Raw genomic sequence first — 19,969 nt, 5'->3', positions numbered from 1 at the left:
CGGGCTGGGCTCCGTGATGTGCAGCGCAGGAGCAAGGCTTGCCACTGCCTGGCCCCAGCGGTCCGGGAGGAAGCACACCCTCTCTTTTCACATTAATAAAACTTTTAACAGGTTTTTGGCAAATTGGCAAGAAAAGTGTATGTAGCTCCTAATTGGTGATTTAAACGCAATCATGAACAAATAAATGCCTGTTCCTATCTCATTATTTATGAACTAAATCTGCTTTAAGACAAACGAGTCTTCTTGGGTAGGGGCCAAACCTCACCGCGTGCACGGAACCCCGTGTCCCTGCCCGGCGCCGCCTGCTGCACAGCCTCTTGGGGCCAGCAGGGGACACAAGGAGACGTGGGGGTGGGCAGCAGACAGGAGGCTCCCTGTCCCCCCCACATGTGCACACCCACAGCCCTCCCCGCCCCACACTCAGAGCCCCAGGGTCCCCACCACTTGGCTGCGCCCCCACACTCACCAGGCCTGTCCGATCCCTGCTCCTGGTTTCTTCTTGGTTTCCCTTCAGCTCCCCACCAGCGGGCACCTCCAGCCACACCCTCATCCTTTACCTTACTGTCCACCCTTGCTTCCTACCATCTGTTCCCATGTCCTGGGCACTGCTCCCCTTGGTGGACTCTGCTCTGCTGCCTCTGGAAGCACGGACAAGCTGCCCAGCCTGACCAGATCCCCATCACCAACTACCGCTGGCTGTTCTGGCCTGAGCTCCATCTGACGGTCACCTCGGAGGCTCCATCACACCCACATGGAGCCTCATTCCCTGAGTCACTCACCTGTGCCCTATGTACTGTACTTACCACCCCAGTGCCAGCCTCTATCCTCAGCATTCCAGGTCCGACCAAAGCCTCTCTCGCCAGGACCCAGTTCAGCTCCCCAAAAGGCTACCCTCCCCTGCTGTGCTGGCTCTGATGCCCAGACTTCCACAGGGCCTCAATTTCTCTCCCTTATGCCTGCTCCTAAGTCCTCTGAGAGCCTTTCTGGGCAGTCTTTCCCCCTGGACTCCTGATGGCCTCGAGCCTCATGCTGGGTGGTACTGGGGGCTGGGGCCTCCTTTCCTGACTCTCACCACCAGGCACCCCACAGGTGGCCAGGCCAAGGCCCTTGGAGCTGCAATCCAGTAGACAGACCCAGACCTGCCACTCTGGGGTCTTGTGGTAGGCAGAGTGTTCCTGTAACAGATGCTAAGGACGAACATGCCCATCTAGGGGAACCAAGTGCAAGCAGCTCGAGGAGCCAGGCACCATGTGGGCAGGCACTCACCTCATCATTGCCTCTCCCCGGCATAGCCAGCATCCAGCGCTCCTGACCCCCAGCCAGGATGGAGCTCCTGCAGAAGCCCATACTCTCCAGTGGCACAGAGTCCACAACGGTGTTTCTGCCCTCTGCCAGGTCCCACAGGCACAGCTTCAGGTCCCGGCCCTGACTGCCAAATCAAGAGGAGACAGGCCGTGAACCCTCCAGGTGAGCCAACTGGGTGCCCCACCTGAACAAGTGCTGGCATGCCGGGGCCAGCCTGATGCCAAAGGCAGGCAGGGGACACCTTCCAGAGAAGGACCCAGATGGCATAAATTATCTGGCTGGGGCACCTCAGCCGAGGAAAGGCTTTGCATCCAAGACGCCTGATGCCTGGCACATTCATGGACCATCCCAAGGGTGCACAGCCAACCAAGGCCCAGGGAGCTTCAGGACATGTACCCCATGACCAGCCTCCCCTGCCCTTCCTGCCTCTCCCCATGCTGCCAAAGTGTGAGCTCGTCCTCTTCCCTCCCAGTTCGTGAATTAACTGTGACAACCCAGCCATCCCACCCTCATGAATTTTCCCGAGTGAATTCAAAACCTATATTCACACCAAAGCCTGTACAGAAATGTTTATAGCAGCTTTGTTCCTAGCTGTCCAAACCAAACTGGACACGACCCTTTGGTAGGAGGTTGGGAAATTAATTGTGATACATCCACATGTGATACATCCTCCCTGTTGCTGAATTCACTCAGCAACAGGGAGGGCCAATCTGGGACGCATGCAGCAACCCGCAGGAATATCAGATGCATCTGCTAAGTGAGGGAAACCAGAGCCAAAAGGCCACCTACTGCATGATCCCACTGGTGGGACATTCTAGGGGCAGCATGGTGGCATGTGGAGGACGGGGGGGGCTACAGGGGGTGGCACAGAGGCTCTGCAGCGGGCTGACTGCCCTGTGTGGCCCCAGGGTAGCACTCACATGGTGGTGGGCTTTGGCAAGCCCACAGAACAACCTTTAGTGTGTATATGCTAAGAAAACAATCATGGTATCAAGATCCCAAGATGGACTGCAGTCTGTGCCAAATGTACAGCACACCGCACCCAAGGGGAGGGCAGACAGGAGCTGACCCGCAGAATTATGGAAAAGTGTGTTGACTCGATACTACGAAATTAAAGGCAAAATACCTTTACAGAGACGCAAGGCTCTAATAGTTAATCTGTATCCTAACCCTCCAACAGCTCAGCCTGGTCACACACCAATGCTGCCCACCTGCCCACTAGTCTGCACGGCCCCTGGCAGGTGACTCCCATACCCACCACCTCCTACATTTACAAGATGCTATCCCATGGGAAGAACGGGCTTTTCTCTCTCCTTCTCTTCCTATCAGTTTGGACTTCAGTATTCCTATAGTACTCTACATTTCTCGTTATTTATTTTTATGCTCAAATCATCCCAAATTAGCCAATGGGACCCCTTCAAGCTGGCTCAGAGGTCCTTCTGACACGTGTCCCTCAGCAAGATATTCCAGACCGAGGATCCCTTCTCCAAGGAATCCTTGGTCCTTCCGGTGCAGAGAGATACTTGCAAACCAAGATCTGGGTGCTGGTATGCTCATTGCTGTGAGGTGCCGCTGCTGTCAGGCCCTCTCAGCAGAGCCAGGAAATACACACACACTCACACAAACATACCTTTCTCTCTCACACACACACACACGTGTACACGGGGACACTCACACACGCAAACACATCTCGTTCACACAAACATACTTCAGACACACAAACATACCTCATGCATACATTCACAAATGTCACACACACCCCTCACTCACGCATGCAAATGTACGCACACACAATATACCTACCCCTCACTCACTCACACACACACACACACACGCAAACATATACACACAAACAAGTAGTATTTCTGTGTCTATCTTTGTGTATATGTTTTCAAAATCCCACAAGTTCATGCTGATGCCTCGAGGCTTCTTCCTCCTTCTCAGGTTAGTGACTCCATTCTCCAACTGGGAAGAACCTGCCTCCCATTTTCCTCAAGATATTTACTGCCACACTCCACTGACAAACTAGCTTGCACGATGCAGCCAATCTCCCAACCTCCGCAGCCACCTCTGAGACCTTGCCCCCACCACTCTGGTTCTCTGGCTACTGGGCACGCTGCTCCAACACCTCTGCCAGGAAGCCTCCCGCACCGTCCACGTCCTCAGCTGCCCACACTACTGAACCTGGAGGGGAGATGAGGGCAGGAAGCACGGGACCACTGCTATCCACACAGAAACGAAGGACGCTCATGCACACCAACAGTCCATTCCAGATGAAGTGTGGGCTCAAAAGTAACAAGAGAGAAGCTCCTAGGAGAGCAGGAAGGTCTTCAAGGCCTGTTGCTGGGCTCCTTCACACGAAGCACGAGCCATAAGGGAAAGATGGCAGATTTGATCCCATTTGAATGGCTACCTTCTGCTCATTAACACATCATTAAGTGGGAACCAGAAGCCACTTTGTGGGAGAAGTAACTGGTGATATAAAAATATCAACCATAAAAAAAATAAAAAGAAAAAAGAAAAATATCAACCGTGTCTAGAATAAAGAAATTATAAAAAAAAATAATAATAATAATAATAAAAGAATGGTAATAACTCAATGAGAAAACGGTAGTCAATCCGATAGAGAAATGTGGATTTTTTTTTAAAAGATTTTATTTATTCATGAGAGACACAGAGAGAGAGAGAGAGAGAGAGGCAGAGACACAGGCAGAGGGAGAAGCAGGCTCCATGCAGAGAGCCCGACATGGGACTCGATCCTGGGGCTCCAGGATCATGCCCTAGGCTGTAGGCAGCGCTAAACTGCTGAGCCACTGGGGTTGCCCGAGAAATGTGGATCTAAGGGGACTTTATCCCAGTGGCTCACAAATGCAGAAGAGGGCTGGCTCATTAAGTGGTCAGGAGAATGCAAATGAGGCCTCCAGGCCCCAGAAAGAGTGGAGGGGTGGGGGTCCTCGCACCGGGGGCAGCCTGGCACCCTCCGAGCAGCCCAACGTGTGCACACACCCTGTGGCCCTGACACAGGTACACCTGGCACCTGGAGACCCAGGCAGGAGTCTTCTTAAGTTTCCCAGCCCCAAGTGGACCACCCAGATCTCCACGGGCAGTAGAATGATAAATAACCTGGCATACGTACACATCCAGCAGGAGAGCACACAGAAAAAACCCACACGATGTGTCACAGCCACACGTACCCTGGTGGATCTCACAACGTACATCTGAGTGGAAGGAGTCACATACAAAGGAAGCTGTCTGTATGGCCTCATTTTTTAAGTAAGAAAAAAAAAACAGACCTAACAAAGTCTATGCTTTTTGGAGATGCACGTTCAGATGGTAAAGCAAGAAACGAGGTGCGAGGGGCTGCCACCCGAGGACGAGAACAGAGCAGACGTCAGGGCTGGTTACCCAGGTGTCCACTCTGTGATAACACAAGTCTGCAACCTTGTTCTGCGCACTTTTCTGTAAGTGTGCTACAGTTCACAATAAAACAGAGAGAAAACAAACCCACCCAGGTGGCTGTCACTGGGCACAGGTGCACCCTCGGGCATGCGGGCGGCGCCTAACGCTCAGCCTGGCTCCCCGCTTTCTGCCCTCCAGCCTCCCCTTGACATGAAAGCGTACCTTCCTTTCTCAAGGACCACTTTGGAGAGACCTGGCTTCCAAACACAGCTGGGCGCACGGCCTCTAGTGCAACGTAAACGCACCTGGGCACTCCAAGTACCTGCGACGCCCGCGCTGCAAGCCCCCTAATCTGGGCCCCCGCCTGGAGCAGGGCCACCGTGGTGCCGTCCAGCTTGGGAAGGGAAGCACCATCACTCGCTCACAGGTTGCTGTTGCAGCTTGCAGCTTGCCTCCCCATACAACATCAGGCCAGCTGTCTGAGGGCCAGAACTCAGGTCTGGGAGTTCCCAGAGAACAGCCCAAGGCACCTGGGCCCTGGAGGAGCAGGAGGCGCCACAGAGCCTAAGGCCTCGGCTGAAAACTCAGGAGGAACGTTTACAAACCGCAGTCCCCAGTGCAAGTGGTTTAGTGGGGTATTTGGATGCAACATCTATTCTAAGCATCAGGGACAGTCCACAACCACAGGGAGGGCCTTCCCACCCCTCGGGGGGCTGCGGGCCAGCCTGGGGTGCTACAAGCACACACGTCTGGGGCTACCACCCTCCTGGATACTGCTGGGCCTTCCATCACCCGCGAGCCACCTGCAGAGTGGTAGGACCGTGCCTGGCACAGAAGTGCTTTGGAGAAGGGTGGGTCCCGACAGACCCCTGTCCTTTGGGGACTGGGAACCATGGTGCCGAGATGTCCAGGCTCCCAGTTCATAGCAGGAAGACAGACCTGCTCTGGAGGGCATTCAGGAAAGTTTCACCTGTACTTGGTAGACATAAATTCATTCTCTCACCCACCTGCTCCCTCCTACTGCCTCCTGGCCCACCTCTCACCTGGAGTCCCCAGCCTGGGGGACAAGGCCACAGCGGCAGTACCAGAACATAGACCCTCTGGGCTCTGCTGCCCAGGCTCCAGCCCCTCACAGCCCAAGCACATCCTGGCTCTGGCCCATGCAGCTTCCTCTGTCAGGAGCGCCAGGCCCCCACCCTGCTCTTGCCATCTCCTGCTCCCCCGGCACCGGCCCCCCGCCAAATGCCATGGACCTGGGCTCTTGTGTGGCACTCCCAGTGCCCCCGGGAGTGGCTGCTTTCGGCGTTGGGAGCACAGCCCCAATCGGTAGGTGGGCTTTAGGCTCTGGCTCTGCACCACCCTGGTGACCAGTCCCCATCACCTCGTGGGAAGGTGGCCACCCATTAGAACAGGTGTCATGACACCAGCTACTCTAAGGAGAAGGCTTGAGCTCAGCCACGGACCCCTAGCTCTTGCCACTGGACAGCCCTGGCAGGCCAGGAAGGACTCTGCTCAGGCCACGGGTGGTGCGGGGCTACAGATAGAGCTGTTTTGTGTTCATCAAGCTCTTCTCAGTGGCCACCTGCCTGGACAGCGCCATGGTCACAGAGGGTGCAGTGACAGGCACACAGCATATCCAGATACTGTGGATGGGTCAAGTGGGTGGGTCAAGGGCAGAGGTCACACTGCTCTGCCATTGGCAGGGGCTGCCCGGCAGCTGGGGGAGACCCTGAAAGCCTCCACTGGCAAGCTCCTGGCCCCTGCTGAAGGCCACAACTTAACTCCTTTGGGATTGTACTTGCTGGCACCAAGACCCACCTGAGGAGCTGGCGTCCTTGGGGCAGTGTCTGCAGCCAGGTCACACACTGGCCCCCATGGCCGTCCAGGGTAGCGACCGCCCTCCGTGTCTGCAGGCTCCAGATGTGCACCAGCCCACTCAGGGACCTGTTCTGACAAGTGTAAGCACAAGCTCAGGAAGAGGCGTCAGGGGAGGGCATTCCCAGCATGCTCTGCAGGGCTGGCCTGGAACCACACAGCTGGTGGACCAGATATTTCAGCTGGTAGCTTTTGGTTTAGGTGACGGCCGTAACTGTGAGCTGAGGGTAAAAGTGGCACAGTGCTCCTTTTCCAAGGACGGCGGGCAGAGGGCCCTCAGGAGCCATGGAGGCACCGTGGGCAGAGTCTGAGAGGGACAGGCGGTGGCCACTGACACCGTACGCCGGATGGTGTCTCGCACAGAGAGGGCGAGCTCCCTGCCTTCTCCAAGGGGCCAGGCCCAAGGGACAGCTTGGCGAGCGAGTTCTGAAAAGTCAGCGTCCCCATGACCCAGTGTCACTAAGATCCCCAAGTGAGCACAGGCTCATTGCCAGCCCACCACCCGCTAACGTCACCTGGGCTAACCCCTGGGATTGGGTTGGGGCTGTAGCTACTCACCCTGAGAGGAGGAGTGGGTGCACCTGTCCCTGGGCTCCTCCGAAGAAATGCAGCGCATGCACCGCCGACTGGGCACCTCGGAGGACAAAGCAGGGGTCTGGCGGTGGGAGTGGGGAGGCTGCCATATTAGGCGGGGGTGCAGTCATCTGGGGACAAGGAAGGATGTAAGTGACCCGCCTGTCATCCTTCAGGAAGGCAGGAGGAGCCTCCCTGGATACTGCCCACCCCCTTCAGCCTGTCTTCCACCTTGCCTATTGGCTCCTATACCCAAATGGCATCACTGTGGCCCCAACTTGTACCATCTTGGGTGGGCACAGTGACACCCACACCCTTCTGAGGCCACTCTCACCCTCAGTGCCCTGTGGAGAGCCCACCACTGGCCTCCAGGGCTTGCTGCACCCTCTGACTCCCCGAGTCCCACTGGCCACACAGCATGCAGGCTGGCTTCTCCTTGCCTGGGCTGTCCACATGCCTGGAGTGCCTGTCCCACCCCTGGGCCTGGCTGACTCTCCCTCCTCCCTCCCCAGGCCCATCTCCTCTCCTCCCTGCCGCGGAACAATGCCATGCCAGGACATGCTGTCCACTTTGGCCCTGTGGTAAGCTCAGGGAACAGGGGCCACAGCCTGGCCACCGGCACCAGGCACACAGCAGCTGCTCAGCAAGTACACACTGAGGGATGAACCTCCAGACAGACAAGAGGTGTGTGGGGTTCCTGGAAGTGGAGGAGTGAGCTGGACCCAAAGACTGGAGAGGAGTCTCTCCCTCACATGTGCTGCAAACACCACCTGCTGGATCCTGAGGGCCTGTGCATCTACCTGTAGAAAAGGCAGCACCACATTTACTGTTGGAGAAACTGAGGCAGGTAATGGTCTGGTGAGCTGCCCAGGCCCCTCACACTCAGGCCTGAAGCTTGCATGCTGCCACCAAGGGGCAGCATAGCTGGTGCACTGGTGTGTGGGCACAGGCGCAGGGATGGAGTTACCTCCTTGCCACTCTCCAAGAGGACTGATACCACAGATGAGTGACCCTTCCTCAAATAACTGTCTTGGGGGGCCCACCCACCTGAAAGGAGAAGCCTTGCAGTGTCCCCACTGAGCCTGCCCCAGCAATGGCGCAGGGGTGGTTGCTGGACTAGAAGTGACCTTCTCTAGTGACCATGGGCACATCTGTCAGCCCACAGGCCCCGGCCAGGCTGAGGGTGTGGAGGGAAAGGCTAGGGGCAGGCTGCTGGGAGCTGCAGCAAGTTCACCAGGAGGGCTTTTCCCACTGGCTCCCAAGACACTTCCCCACTGGCCCGCCTCCGGCCTGGACACAGAGCAAGGAGGAGACCGTCCAGCCACTGGGGCAGCCACAGCCACCAAAGGAACTGGGCAGGGCAAAGAACAGGAGCAGAGAAGATAGTTTCCTGCAGGAGGGAGCCTTAGCCGATGCCGGAGGTTGGAGAGGGTTTCAGGCCAAGGACAGGCAAATGTACAGGCGCAGAGGCAGGAGAGGCGTGGGTTCCCCAGCAGGAGACCAGTCCAGGCACTGCTTCAGCCACACCCTCAACTGCGAAGCCCTGTACCTCCCCTCCTTGAAGCTATCCCAGACCTTTTCCTTCTCTCTCTCTCCCTTTCTCTCTCCAGAACAGAGCCTGGAGTAGCTTCACAAGAGCAACAGTTTCAAAACATCTAAGAAATGCCACTGTCAAGGCAGCTGGAGCCTTGTAAGTCAGGGGCCTCCAAGTCACCAGACAGCAGTGGAGGCAGAGACCTGAGAGTCCAGAGACCACCAGAGCCGAGGAAATGCTGCAGAGACCCAGCGGATTGCCAGCCATTGCCAGCACTGGCCAGCTGAGGCCTGGCCCACACGAGGGCTGGAAGTAGGGTTGGGCTGAGATCCTAATGATCCAGAGCAGAGCCTGCAGGGCCAGGGCTAGGAAGGGGCAGATGCTCATCTTTACTGGTATGAGACTGTAGGCAGCTGCTCTATTGCTTGGTCCTGCCTCATGGAGGGGTTTCAAAGAGAAGGAAGGGGACCCCGGGAATGGGCCTTACAAATGGCCAAGTCCTTGTTTATTTGTTTCTTCTTTTTTAGGGTTTTCACTCTAAAACCCTCTCTCACCTTTGGCTAAAAACCAACTGACCCTTCCCAAACACAGGACAGCCTCCCATGGACAAAGACCTGGTTCCACAATGCTCCATGGCCCTCAGCCCCCGCTCTAGCCCAGGATGGGGGAGCTGCCAGGAGACACTGCTGGGCCTTGGCTCTGAACCCTGCAGGGCTGCGCTCAGGCAAGCAGGCTTGGGACAAGTTCAGAGGAGCACCTACTGGGCCCTTGGAAGCTGCTGACTGTCTGTGCTATGCCTGCCCCATCAGAACAGCTGGTCAGCTCCAGGACCCCAGATCTGGAGAAACGCGTGAGTGGAGAATCCTGCTAAAGCACGACAACCCATCAGAAAAGCCCCAGTGCTCGGGGCTGGGGAGTGAGGGGGCATCCCACTCCCATGGTCCAGGCCCCAGAGTCCTACCAGCCACTACCACACAGGTTCCCATGGTGTGGTGCTGACATCACACCCACTGTGTGACACACACATGCACAGAGGGCACATGCTCACATGCACACACATGCACACACACGCATGCACCCACTGTGTCATGCGCATGTGCACAGAGGGCACGTGCTCACATGCACACGCACGCACATGCACGCATACACGCACGTACATCACAAGCCGCGTGGGGGCCTTGGGCAGTGCCCGCCGAAGCACGGCCCGCACTTGCCACCTGCCTGCGGCCTGCTGGGAGTTTCCAGAACCTCACCAGCACAAGGCTCCGTCTGAGGTGATGAAATCAAGTTCTCCTCTATTGTTTCCCCAGAACTGCGGGGAACAAACCCGTCACGTTGTTACAACAACCAAAATGTTCAGGCCAAAATGATGCATCGGCAATTAAGGGCTCCGTCATTTCAAGCAATTAAAATAAACGCTTTATTTGAAAACTAATTAATTCGAGCTACATATTTTTCCCATGACAATATCCTATGATTACTTGATTTATGACATCTAATTATTCTTTATTAATCTAATTGAGAATAATCGCGTTATCCTATCTCCCCTGGCAGCGGGCCGCCCGGAGCGGAGGCCGCAGCCCCTTGTGCAACACCGGTGCGCGGTACCCGCCGCCCGCCACCGCCGCCTTCCCCTGTTCTGTCACTCGTCTTTTCCTCCCAGAGGGCAGAGGAACATGAAACTTAATCCACTGAGCACAACTTCGAATTTTGCCTGCTTTTCGAGATGTCAAAGAGAGACACATTCTTTTCAAAATTAAAAAGAAAGACAATCTGACATGATTTGCGCAACTCTGACAGCCTTTCCAACGGATGCTGTGAACCCCCGAAAGCCCCTCAGGCCCTTGGTCCACGGATGGAGGAGGACAGTGCCCCCCTGCGTCCCACCTCAGAGGCGGCAGCCGGGCAGGCCTCAGGGCTATCCCCACGGCGGGGGGGTCCCGGGGAGCAGTGGCCGGGCAGGGGTCCCCGTGGAAAGGCACCTGCGTGGCTGCGACTAGGCTACACCCAGCACTCACCCTCCCACCCAGGCACACACACGTCAGGCAGGCACAGCAGCCATGGGAAGGCAAGGAAACAACCAAGGACTGGCAAACGCAGATGAGGCAGGGCCAAGGGAGGAGTGAGACCCCAAAGACCAAAGATCCCTATGTGTGTGTGTGCGCCTCAGCCTAACCCACGAGTCAGCCCTGAGCACCCACCATGCACTCAGCCACAGAACCCTTTCCTTTTAATTGCAATGGGACCACTCGTCCTTGAAGAAGCTCGCAATCAACAAGGAGCACTGAGAAGTGAGCCAGAACAGGGAAGCCACCACCCAGAGACATCCACGCATTGTTTCTGCCAGCTCTAGACCACAGGGTCCTGCTTTACCCACTGCATGCGTCTGGGAGTGCAAGGACAGGCTGCACAAGACACTGGGAATGCCTCAAACAGGCAACCCAGGCCCTCTGTAAGTGGGCCACACCAAAGCACAGAACGGCTCCAGCAGCCCCGCAAGGTACCTAAGAATTCCCAAACCAGCACAGACTAGGGAGGCACCACTTGCTAGCAGGAGAAATGCCCACAAAACAACTAAAATAAAAACCCCAAATCATCAGTATATCACTAAGCTGTCAAAAAGGAAAAGTTTAGGGGCACCTGGGTGGCTCAGTGGTTGAGAATCTGCCTTTGGCTCAGGTTGTGATCCTGGGGTCCTGGGATCAAGTCCCGCATCGGGCTCCCCGCAGGGAGCCTGCTTCTCTCTGCCTATGTCTCTGCCTCTCTCTGTGTGTCTCTCATGAATAAATAAATAAAAATCTTTTAAAAAAGGAAAGAAAAAGTTTAGAACCTTCAGAGGCCAAACACTAAGTGGAAGTCAAACGTAGTAAGGTCTGCAGGGCCCCCAGTTGGCACCTGCCAGAGGGCATTTGCTACATTGTGACCTAGAAATCTGGTTCCCAGGCAAGGCCTCTTAGTCATGACAGACAAAGCTTAGCACCCGCTCCCCTGCCCCCGCTACGGTGGACAATCTCATAGGAGCATCTCCATAAAGATGAGACCCTATAGAGCTAAATGATCAGTGTAAGACAGAGCCAGAAGTAAACCTACACCCAGAAGTACCAGAATGATGCCAGCCCTCAGGCGTTAGACCTCATCTACACCACCTCAGGAAGTCGCCAAAACTTCTGTCTGTGAATATCTCTCATAAGGAACCCACCTTCTACGCAGGTCTGAAGGAATTTACCAGGAAAGCCCTACAAAATACAAGTAATTAGAACTCATGGAAACAAAAAAGGAACTATGGTACCATGAGTGAGAGCCATAAGAAACAACAAAAGGCAGAACTAGACCCTAGAACACAAAGCATTCGGGCATAGAAAATAAAGATGTTCTGTGCTTTTAAGGAAATAAAAAGAACTAAAATTGCAAGTGGAGAGCATGAGATTGTAAAAGTCACCACTCATACTTGAAAAAGGACCTAACCAGGTGAAAGGCTGTTGGGAAACAGGAGATTTGCACTGTGCCAAGGTACTATGCTACAGATTATTTACTGATCACAAGAGAAGAATGTTCCTTAACAATGGAGATGTCTGGCTGTCACCACCTTCACCATGAGACTGAAGCTGGCACCGCCAATAGTAAACAGACTGGCATCGCTTATCTTCTGAGGTGATGCCAGAAAACACAGCACCATCCTTGCACATCTGTGCCAACAACTTGCAGAAAACAATCAGGCACATCCAGATTATGGGACACTGGACAAGGCAACTAGCTCAGACTTATCAAAAACATCAGGATCAAGAGAAAAAAAAGAACAAAAAATAGGGTGAGGGTTCTAAATTGAGAGACTACAGAGGCATTGTGACCAGATCCAACATAGGAACCTTGACAGGATCACAAAGGGGTGTGGGGAAAACAACTGGGGAAATCTGAATAGGGACTGCAGATAATATGGAATTACTGTGGGGCACCTGGGTGGCTCAGCCAGCTGAGTGTCTAACTCTTGATTTCAGCTCAAGCCATGATCTAGGGGTCATGGGATCAGGCCATGTGTTGAGCTCAGCACAGAACCTGCTTGGGATTCTCTCTCTCCCTCTCCCTCTGCCCCTCCTTCCACTCATGCTTATTCTCTAAATAAATAAATAAAATATTTTTTTAAAATATGGAATTATTGTTAATTTTCTTGGGCAAGATAGTGGTATTTTACATAGAAGAATGTCCTGTTCCCAGGATAGTGTTTTAGGGGTGAAATGTCATGGTGTCTGCACACCGTTTTCAAATGTTTCAGAAAAATGAATTTCAATCTCTATCTACATACAGAGAGGTCAAGCAAATGTGGCAAAATGCTAACAATTGATAAATGTAAGTAAAGGGTCTAAGAGTATTCACTATGCTGTACTTGCAACTTTTCTGTAAGTTTAAAATTATAAAAACATTCTAGAAGTGGGGGAGGAAGACAAACCCACCCTGGACTCAAATCTAGAATAAAGAACATACAGATCAATACAATAAGAAAGCAAACACCAAAAAGAAAATAAGCAAAAGACTTAAACTGTTATTTCACAAGAAACATAAATGGCCAATAAACATATAAAAAGACATTTAACCTAATTAATAATCTTGGAAATGCCTGTCAAAACCACAATGTGATATAATTACACTCCTAGCAAATTAGCAAAAAATTAATCTGTCAAATGTTGACTACAGTGTGGGACAACTGTAACTGTTTACCATGCTAGAGGGAGCATAACTTGAAAGAATCACTTTGGAAAACAATCTGGGACTAGTTTGCACACCTTATGATACAGCAACCCCCTATTAGATAAACACCCTAAAGAAATTCTCACATATGTACAAGGAGAGATTTGCACAAGATGTTCATAGCAATATTATACATGCTAATAAAAACTAGAAACAACCCAAATGGCCACCAACTGCAGAATAGGATAAAATTGGTAATTCATGTAATAGAATATTCCACAAAACTGGGACGCCTGGGTGGCTCAGCCGTAGGGCACCTGCCTTCAGCTTGGGTTGTGATCCCACATCTGGGATCGAGTCCCGCCTTGGGCTCCCTGCAGGGAGCCTGCTTCTCCCTCTGCCTATGTCTCTGCCTCTCTCAGTCTGTGTCTCTCATGAATGGATAAATAAATCTTAAAGAAAAAGAATATTATATTTCACAAAACTGAAAATGTATAAACCCTAGTCTCACATGGATAAAGCTCAAAATCATAATTCTCATTAAGAGATACTAAGGACATAAAAAATGAGGCTATACACAGGAAGAAAATATTCATGACATATATATCTGATGAAAGACCAAACTCAGAATACTCGGAATATAAAGTTAATAAGAAAAACAGTGGGGGGTGCCTGGGTGGTTCAGTTAATTACATGTCTGATTGGCTTTGGTTCAGGTCATGATCTCAGGGTCCTGGGATGGAGCCCCATGTCAGGTTCTGCACTCAGCACAGAGTCTACTTGGCACTTCTCTCCTTCTCCCTCTGCTTCTCCCTCCAAAACACACACACACTCTCTCTCAAATAAATAAATCAATAAATCTTAAAAAAAAAAAAAGTTATTCCAAAACGCTAAAGAGATGGACAAAGGTATTTCAGGCAAATAGAAACAATAAACAGCAGGGCTTGAAATACAGATGTCAGCAAAGTTGAATTCTAGCCAAAAAGCATTAGAATTGACAAATCCAGACACTTTGCAATACTGGAAGCTGCAATTCAGAATGCATATATGATTGTTGTGAATACCTATATACCAAATAACAGAAACACCTCTTTATAAAACAGAAACTACAAGGAATGCAAGGAATCACAGAAAAAACTCACCAATAATTGGAGAACATGATACACTACTACTCTTAGTACAAGTCATACCAAGTGGATAATAATAAGTAAGGAGATAGACTCCATGGGGTAAATATTATGGATCTATATAGAACTGTACTCTCTGATAACAGAAACTATATGTTCTTCTCAAGTGCATGTGAACACGTGTAAAAAATTACATATTGGGTCACAAAGAAAATATCAGTGAGTTTCATAAAGAAGAAATATAAACATATTCTATGACCACAGTGCAGTTAAATAAAAAACTAACAAAATAAAAACTAAAATGTCCTCCCAACCAAAAACTTAAAGTAATTTATTAAACAACAAATTTTAGGTGAAAGAGGAAGTACTTAATCCACGAATTTTAAAAATGACAATGAAAAACACTATGAACCAGAATTCATGAGATATATTTAAAACTCTTATCAGAGGGAAAGAAGAGACCAATATCACTTATGAATATCACACAAAAAGAGTAAATAAAATATTAGCAAACAAAATACAACATCAAATCAAAGAAATAATACATGATAACCAAGTGGAATTTATCATTGGAATGCAAGGTTAGTTTATTTTTTTTTTAAGATTTTATGTATTTACTTGAAAGAGAGAGCATGAGCGGGGGTGGGCAGAGGGAGATGGAGAAGCAGGCTTCCCACTGAGCAGGTAGGCCGACACAGGGCACAATTCCAGCACCCTGGGCTCATGACCTGAGCCGAAGGCAGATGCTTAACCAACTGAGCCACCCAGGTGCCCCTCTCAATACCCATTTTTATGAAAACATTTAACCAGGGTGCCTGGGTTTTTATTCAAACACTTAACCTGACTCACTGCTCAACAGGGAGTCGGCTTCTTCCTCTCCCTTTGCTATTCCCCCTCACTCATGCTCTCTCTCTCTCAAAATAAATAGTCTTTTAAACAAGAAAAATAAAACACTTAACCAAAGAGAAACTAACGGGTTTCTTCAAATTAAAATATTCACACACACACACACACACATCTCCTTAGTTTATGAAGAAATTACTGTATGGAGTCAACACATTACTTTACGAAGAAACATTGGAGTTATTTCCTCTAAGATCAGAATACCCAATATCTACACTACTATTTAACACTGTACTGGAGGTTTAAGCCAATGCAATTAAATAAGAAAAATCAATTAAAGGCATATGAGTTGGAAAAGAAAGCATTAAATTATCTTCCAGAGAGCATGATGATATACATGAGGGCCTTATATAATCCACAATAAAACAGATTCAAACATTAAAAAAAAAAAACCCTTAGTATGGTAGCAGGGAAAGAAACTAACAGAGAAGTCAATAGTTTCCATATGCACAAACAATAACCTGTTAGAGAAAATTCCATTCACAATACCAATTAGAAGATAAAATACCTAATACATTTTTAAATTTTCACATGTCAAAAGAGATATCTTTAGTATCTTTAGAACATACAGAAATCTTCAAAATTAAGGGAAGAAAGTCTAAAGACCAAATAGAAAAATAAGCAAAAGATATGAATTCACAGTCACAAAAAATGAAAATGGCCCTTAAACATATAAAAAGATGCTTAACATGAGTAAGGGAGAAATGTAAATCAAATCTATATTAACAGGCTTCTGGATCTGGCCAGGATGAAATAAGTTCACTATCGCTTCTTTCTCTGGCTGACTGCAACTAAAAACTCTAGACAAAATATAAAAAGAAATTATCTAAAAACTCTGAAAAGTGAACAATAACAGACAGATTTTGAAGGCAAGTAAAACCTTGGAAAAGTGACCTGTATGTGATGAGTTTCCCATTTTTATTAGTATGTCTTGGGGCATTGCCTTGAAGGTAGGCCCAGCTTGCACAGCAGCAAGGCAGCAGTGGCTAGAACTTAAACTAGTTTCCAGACAACTTTACAGAGGAAAAGTCTAAAGAATGTGAGAGGAAATCCCTAACTGTTTGTTCTTCTCTCTCCGCATTGCCCCAAGAATGGGCCCTAGACATGGAATTGTATAGGAGAAGTGACTCTGAGAGAAAACCTCTGTCTTTTCAGCCAGAGGAACCAAGAGAAGTGGATCTTGCTGGATGGAGTGTGTGTGGTGGGGCGGGAGGGTGGGGGATGGGGTTGGGGGGTAAAATTGCAGAGGAGAGAGCTGAAGAAAAAAGTCTCTTAATTCTCTGAATGAACCCACAAAAGTCCCACACTCATTGCTAAGTTTCATAAGCCTGGGACGGACCCAAAGGGGCCTCTCAAAAGCTTTGAAAATGAAAAAGAGATTAAAAACATAGCCCACAAAGGGCAAGACAGAACTTGTGTGGCAATTCTAACTGGGTTGACTGCCTGCTAATACAAAACTCAACATTCTCCAATGGACCCCATGTAATACTCAACCAGGATATGCCTAGGATATAATACAAAATTATTCAACATACCAAGAACCAGAAAATGAAAGCAGAGAGTACTCAAGGGAAAAGACAACTTACAGATGCCAACCTCGAAACAATTCAGATGTTGGGAATATCAGATAAGGATCCTAAAGTAACTTTTGTAATTATTCTCCATGAGGCAAAGGCAAACATATTTGAAATAAACAGAAGAGCAGAGAAACAGAAATTAATTTTTTAAAAAGGAAGTTTCAAAACTGAATAATACAATATACAAAACAAAAAAACTTCAATAATGGAATGGGAGATGACAAAGGAAAGAGCCAATGAACATGAAGACTGGTCAACAGAAATTATCTAATATAAAGTCAGAAAGAATGAAGATATGAAATAAATTATTAGAACACCAGGGACTTGTGGAATAATAGTAAAAGGTCTGAGACTTGTGTCACTGGAGTCGAGAAGAGAAAGAAATGGAACAGGAAAATTACTTGAATAAATAACTGCCTGAAATTTCACAAATATGGGAAAAAATGAAAATTTATAGATTTAAGGACTCAATGAACCATGAGCAGGATAAAACCACATTCAAACATATTGTAATTAAACTCCTGAAAAGAAAGAAAAAAATCTTTTTTTTTTAAATTTATTTATTCATGATAGACATAGAGAGAGTGAGAGAGGCAGAGACACAGGCAGAGGGAGAAGCAGGCCCCATGCTGGGAGCCTGACGCAGGACTTGATCCCGGGACTCCAGGATCGTGCCCTGGACCAAAGGCAGGCGCTTAACCACTGAGCCACCCAGGGATCCCTGAAAGAAAAAAATCTTGACACTGACGACACATACATAGGGAAATAATAATCTGAATTAGTATGGATTTCTTTTTCTTTTTTCTTTTTTTAAGATTTTTAAATTTAGGGGATCCCTGGGTGGCTCAGCAGTTTGGTGCCTGCCTTCAGCCCAGGGCGTGATCCTGGAGTCCTGGGATCGAGTCTCACATCGGGCTTCCTGCGTGGAGCCTGCTTCTACCTCTGCATCTCTCTCTCTCTCTCTTTCTCTCTCTCTGTGTCTCTCATGAATAAATAAAATAAAATAAAATATTTTAAAATTTATTTATTCATGAGAGACACAGAGAGAGAGAGACAGAGACATAAGCAGAGGGAGAAGCAGGCTCCCTGCAGGAAGCCCGATGTGGGACTCAATCCCAGGACCCCAGGATCACGACCTGAGCTGAAGGCAGATGCTCAACCACTGAGCCACCCAGGCATCCTGTAAATGCTTCCAACATCTTAATTACCAGACCCAACAATTATAACCTATTTTCTTAAAAAAGACTCAAATGAAAGTTATCTGGCAGAAACCCACTTTAAGTACAAAAACAGAGATAGATTAAAAGTAAAAAGAAGAAAAATAATTGCTATACATACAATAAAAGAAAGTTTAGTTGGAGAGGATTTGTTTTGTTTTGTGTTTTTTTAGAGAGGACACTTTTTTTGTATTTTTTTTTATTGGAGTTTGATTTGCCAACATATAGCATAACACCCAGTGCGCATCTCGTCAAGTGCCCCCCTCAGTGCCTGTCATCCAGTCACCCCATCCCCCCGCCCACCTCCCCTTCTACTACCCCTTGGTCATTTCCCAGAGTTAGGAGTCTCTCATGTTCTGTCTCCCTCTCTGATATTTCCCACTCATTTTCTCTTTTCCCCTATAATTCCTTTCACCATTTTTTTATATTCCCTGAGTGAAACCATATGATTGTCCTTCTCTGATTGACTTACTTCACTCAGCGTAATACCCTCCAGTTCCATCCACGTGGAAACAAATGGTGGGTATTCGTTTCTAATGGCTGAGTAATATTCCATTGTATACATAGACCACATCTTCTTTATCCATTCATCTTTCGATGGACACCGAGGCTCCTTCCACAGTTGGGCTATTGTGGACGTTGCTGCTATAAACATTGGGGTGCAGGTGTCTCAGCTTTTCACTGCATCTGTGTCTTTGGGGTAAATCCCCAGCAGTGCAATTGCTGGGTCCTAGGGTAGCTCTATTTTTAACTCTTTGAGGAACCTCTCCACACAGCTTTCCAGAGTGGCTGCACCAGTTCACATTCCCACCAACAGTGCAAGAGGGTTCCCCCTTTTCCAGTTTTTTAGAGAGGATAATTAATATCACAGAAAGTAGACCCCAGAGAAAGGACTATTACCAGAAATAAGGAGGATACAACATAATAAAAGGTATTTGGGGAACCCAGGTGGCTCAGCGGTTTAGCGCCGCCTTCAGCCCAGGGCCTGATCCTGTAGACCCGGGATGGAGTCCCACATCGGGCTTCCTGCATGGAGCCTGCTTCTCCCTCTGCCTGTGTCTCTGCCTCTCTCTCTCTCGGTCTCTCAAAAATAAATAAATGAATAAAATCTTAATAAAGGTATCAATTTATCAAAAAAGACGTAAGAGTCCTAAATATATATTCAGCTAAAAACAGAACTTCAACAAAATGCATGAAGGAAAAACTGATGGAACTGAAAGAGGAAATAAACAAATACGTAATTCTAGCTAGAGACTTAAACTCCTTCTTAGTAATTAGCTGAATAAGTGGCCAAAAAGTCATACAGAATCCTATCTATCTACTTGACCTTAAGAGAATACTCCACCCAACAGAAATAAAACACATTCTTCTCAAATGCACATGGAATATTCATCAAGATAAACCATATCTTGGGTCATAAAACAAAACCTTAAAAAAATGAAGAAGAAACAAAGGCATACAAAATATGTTCTCCAACCTTATGGAATTAACATGGAAATCAGTAAGGGAAAGGCAACTGGAAAATCTCCAAATATTTGGAAAATGAACAATATACTTTAAAGTAATCAATTGGTCAAAGAGGTACATAATGCCAAGAGAAATTAGAAAACATTTTGCATTTAATAAAAATGAAAAACAAAATAATCAAAATTTGTAGGATTCAGCAAAAGTGAGGCATGGAGGAAAATTTATAGCATTAAATACCTACATTCAGGGTGCCTGGCTGGCTCAGTGGTTGAGTGTTTGTCTTTGGCTCAGGTTGTGATCCCAGGGCCC

The 19,969-nt window shown here is 48.8% G+C and overlaps 1 protein-coding gene across 6 annotated transcripts in view; it reads right to left on the bottom strand.

Moving 5' to 3' along the window:
* Positions 1 to 19,969, bottom strand: part of GNB1L (G protein subunit beta 1 like) — a 59,306-nt gene that overhangs the window by 23,756 nt on the left and 15,581 nt on the right. For all 6 annotated transcript variants that reach the window (XM_038575890.1, XM_038575891.1, XM_038575892.1 and 3 more), the window contains 3 exons: positions 7,138 to 7,283; positions 6,523 to 6,648; positions 1,267 to 1,429 (listed from right to left, as the gene is read on the bottom strand). In XM_038575890.1, coding sequence (XP_038431818.1) covers positions 1,267 to 1,429; positions 6,523 to 6,648; positions 7,138 to 7,283 — 435 coding nt within the window. The remainder of the gene's footprint in view (positions 1 to 1,266; positions 1,430 to 6,522; positions 6,649 to 7,137; positions 7,284 to 19,969) is intronic.

Source organism: Canis lupus, chromosome 26, assembly GCF_011100685.1.
Source record: "Canis lupus familiaris isolate Mischka breed German Shepherd chromosome 26, alternate assembly UU_Cfam_GSD_1.0, whole genome shotgun sequence".
Classification (NCBI taxonomy): Eukaryota; Metazoa; Chordata; class Mammalia; order Carnivora; family Canidae; genus Canis; species Canis lupus.
This window is presented reverse-complemented; position numbering and strand designations above follow the sequence as displayed.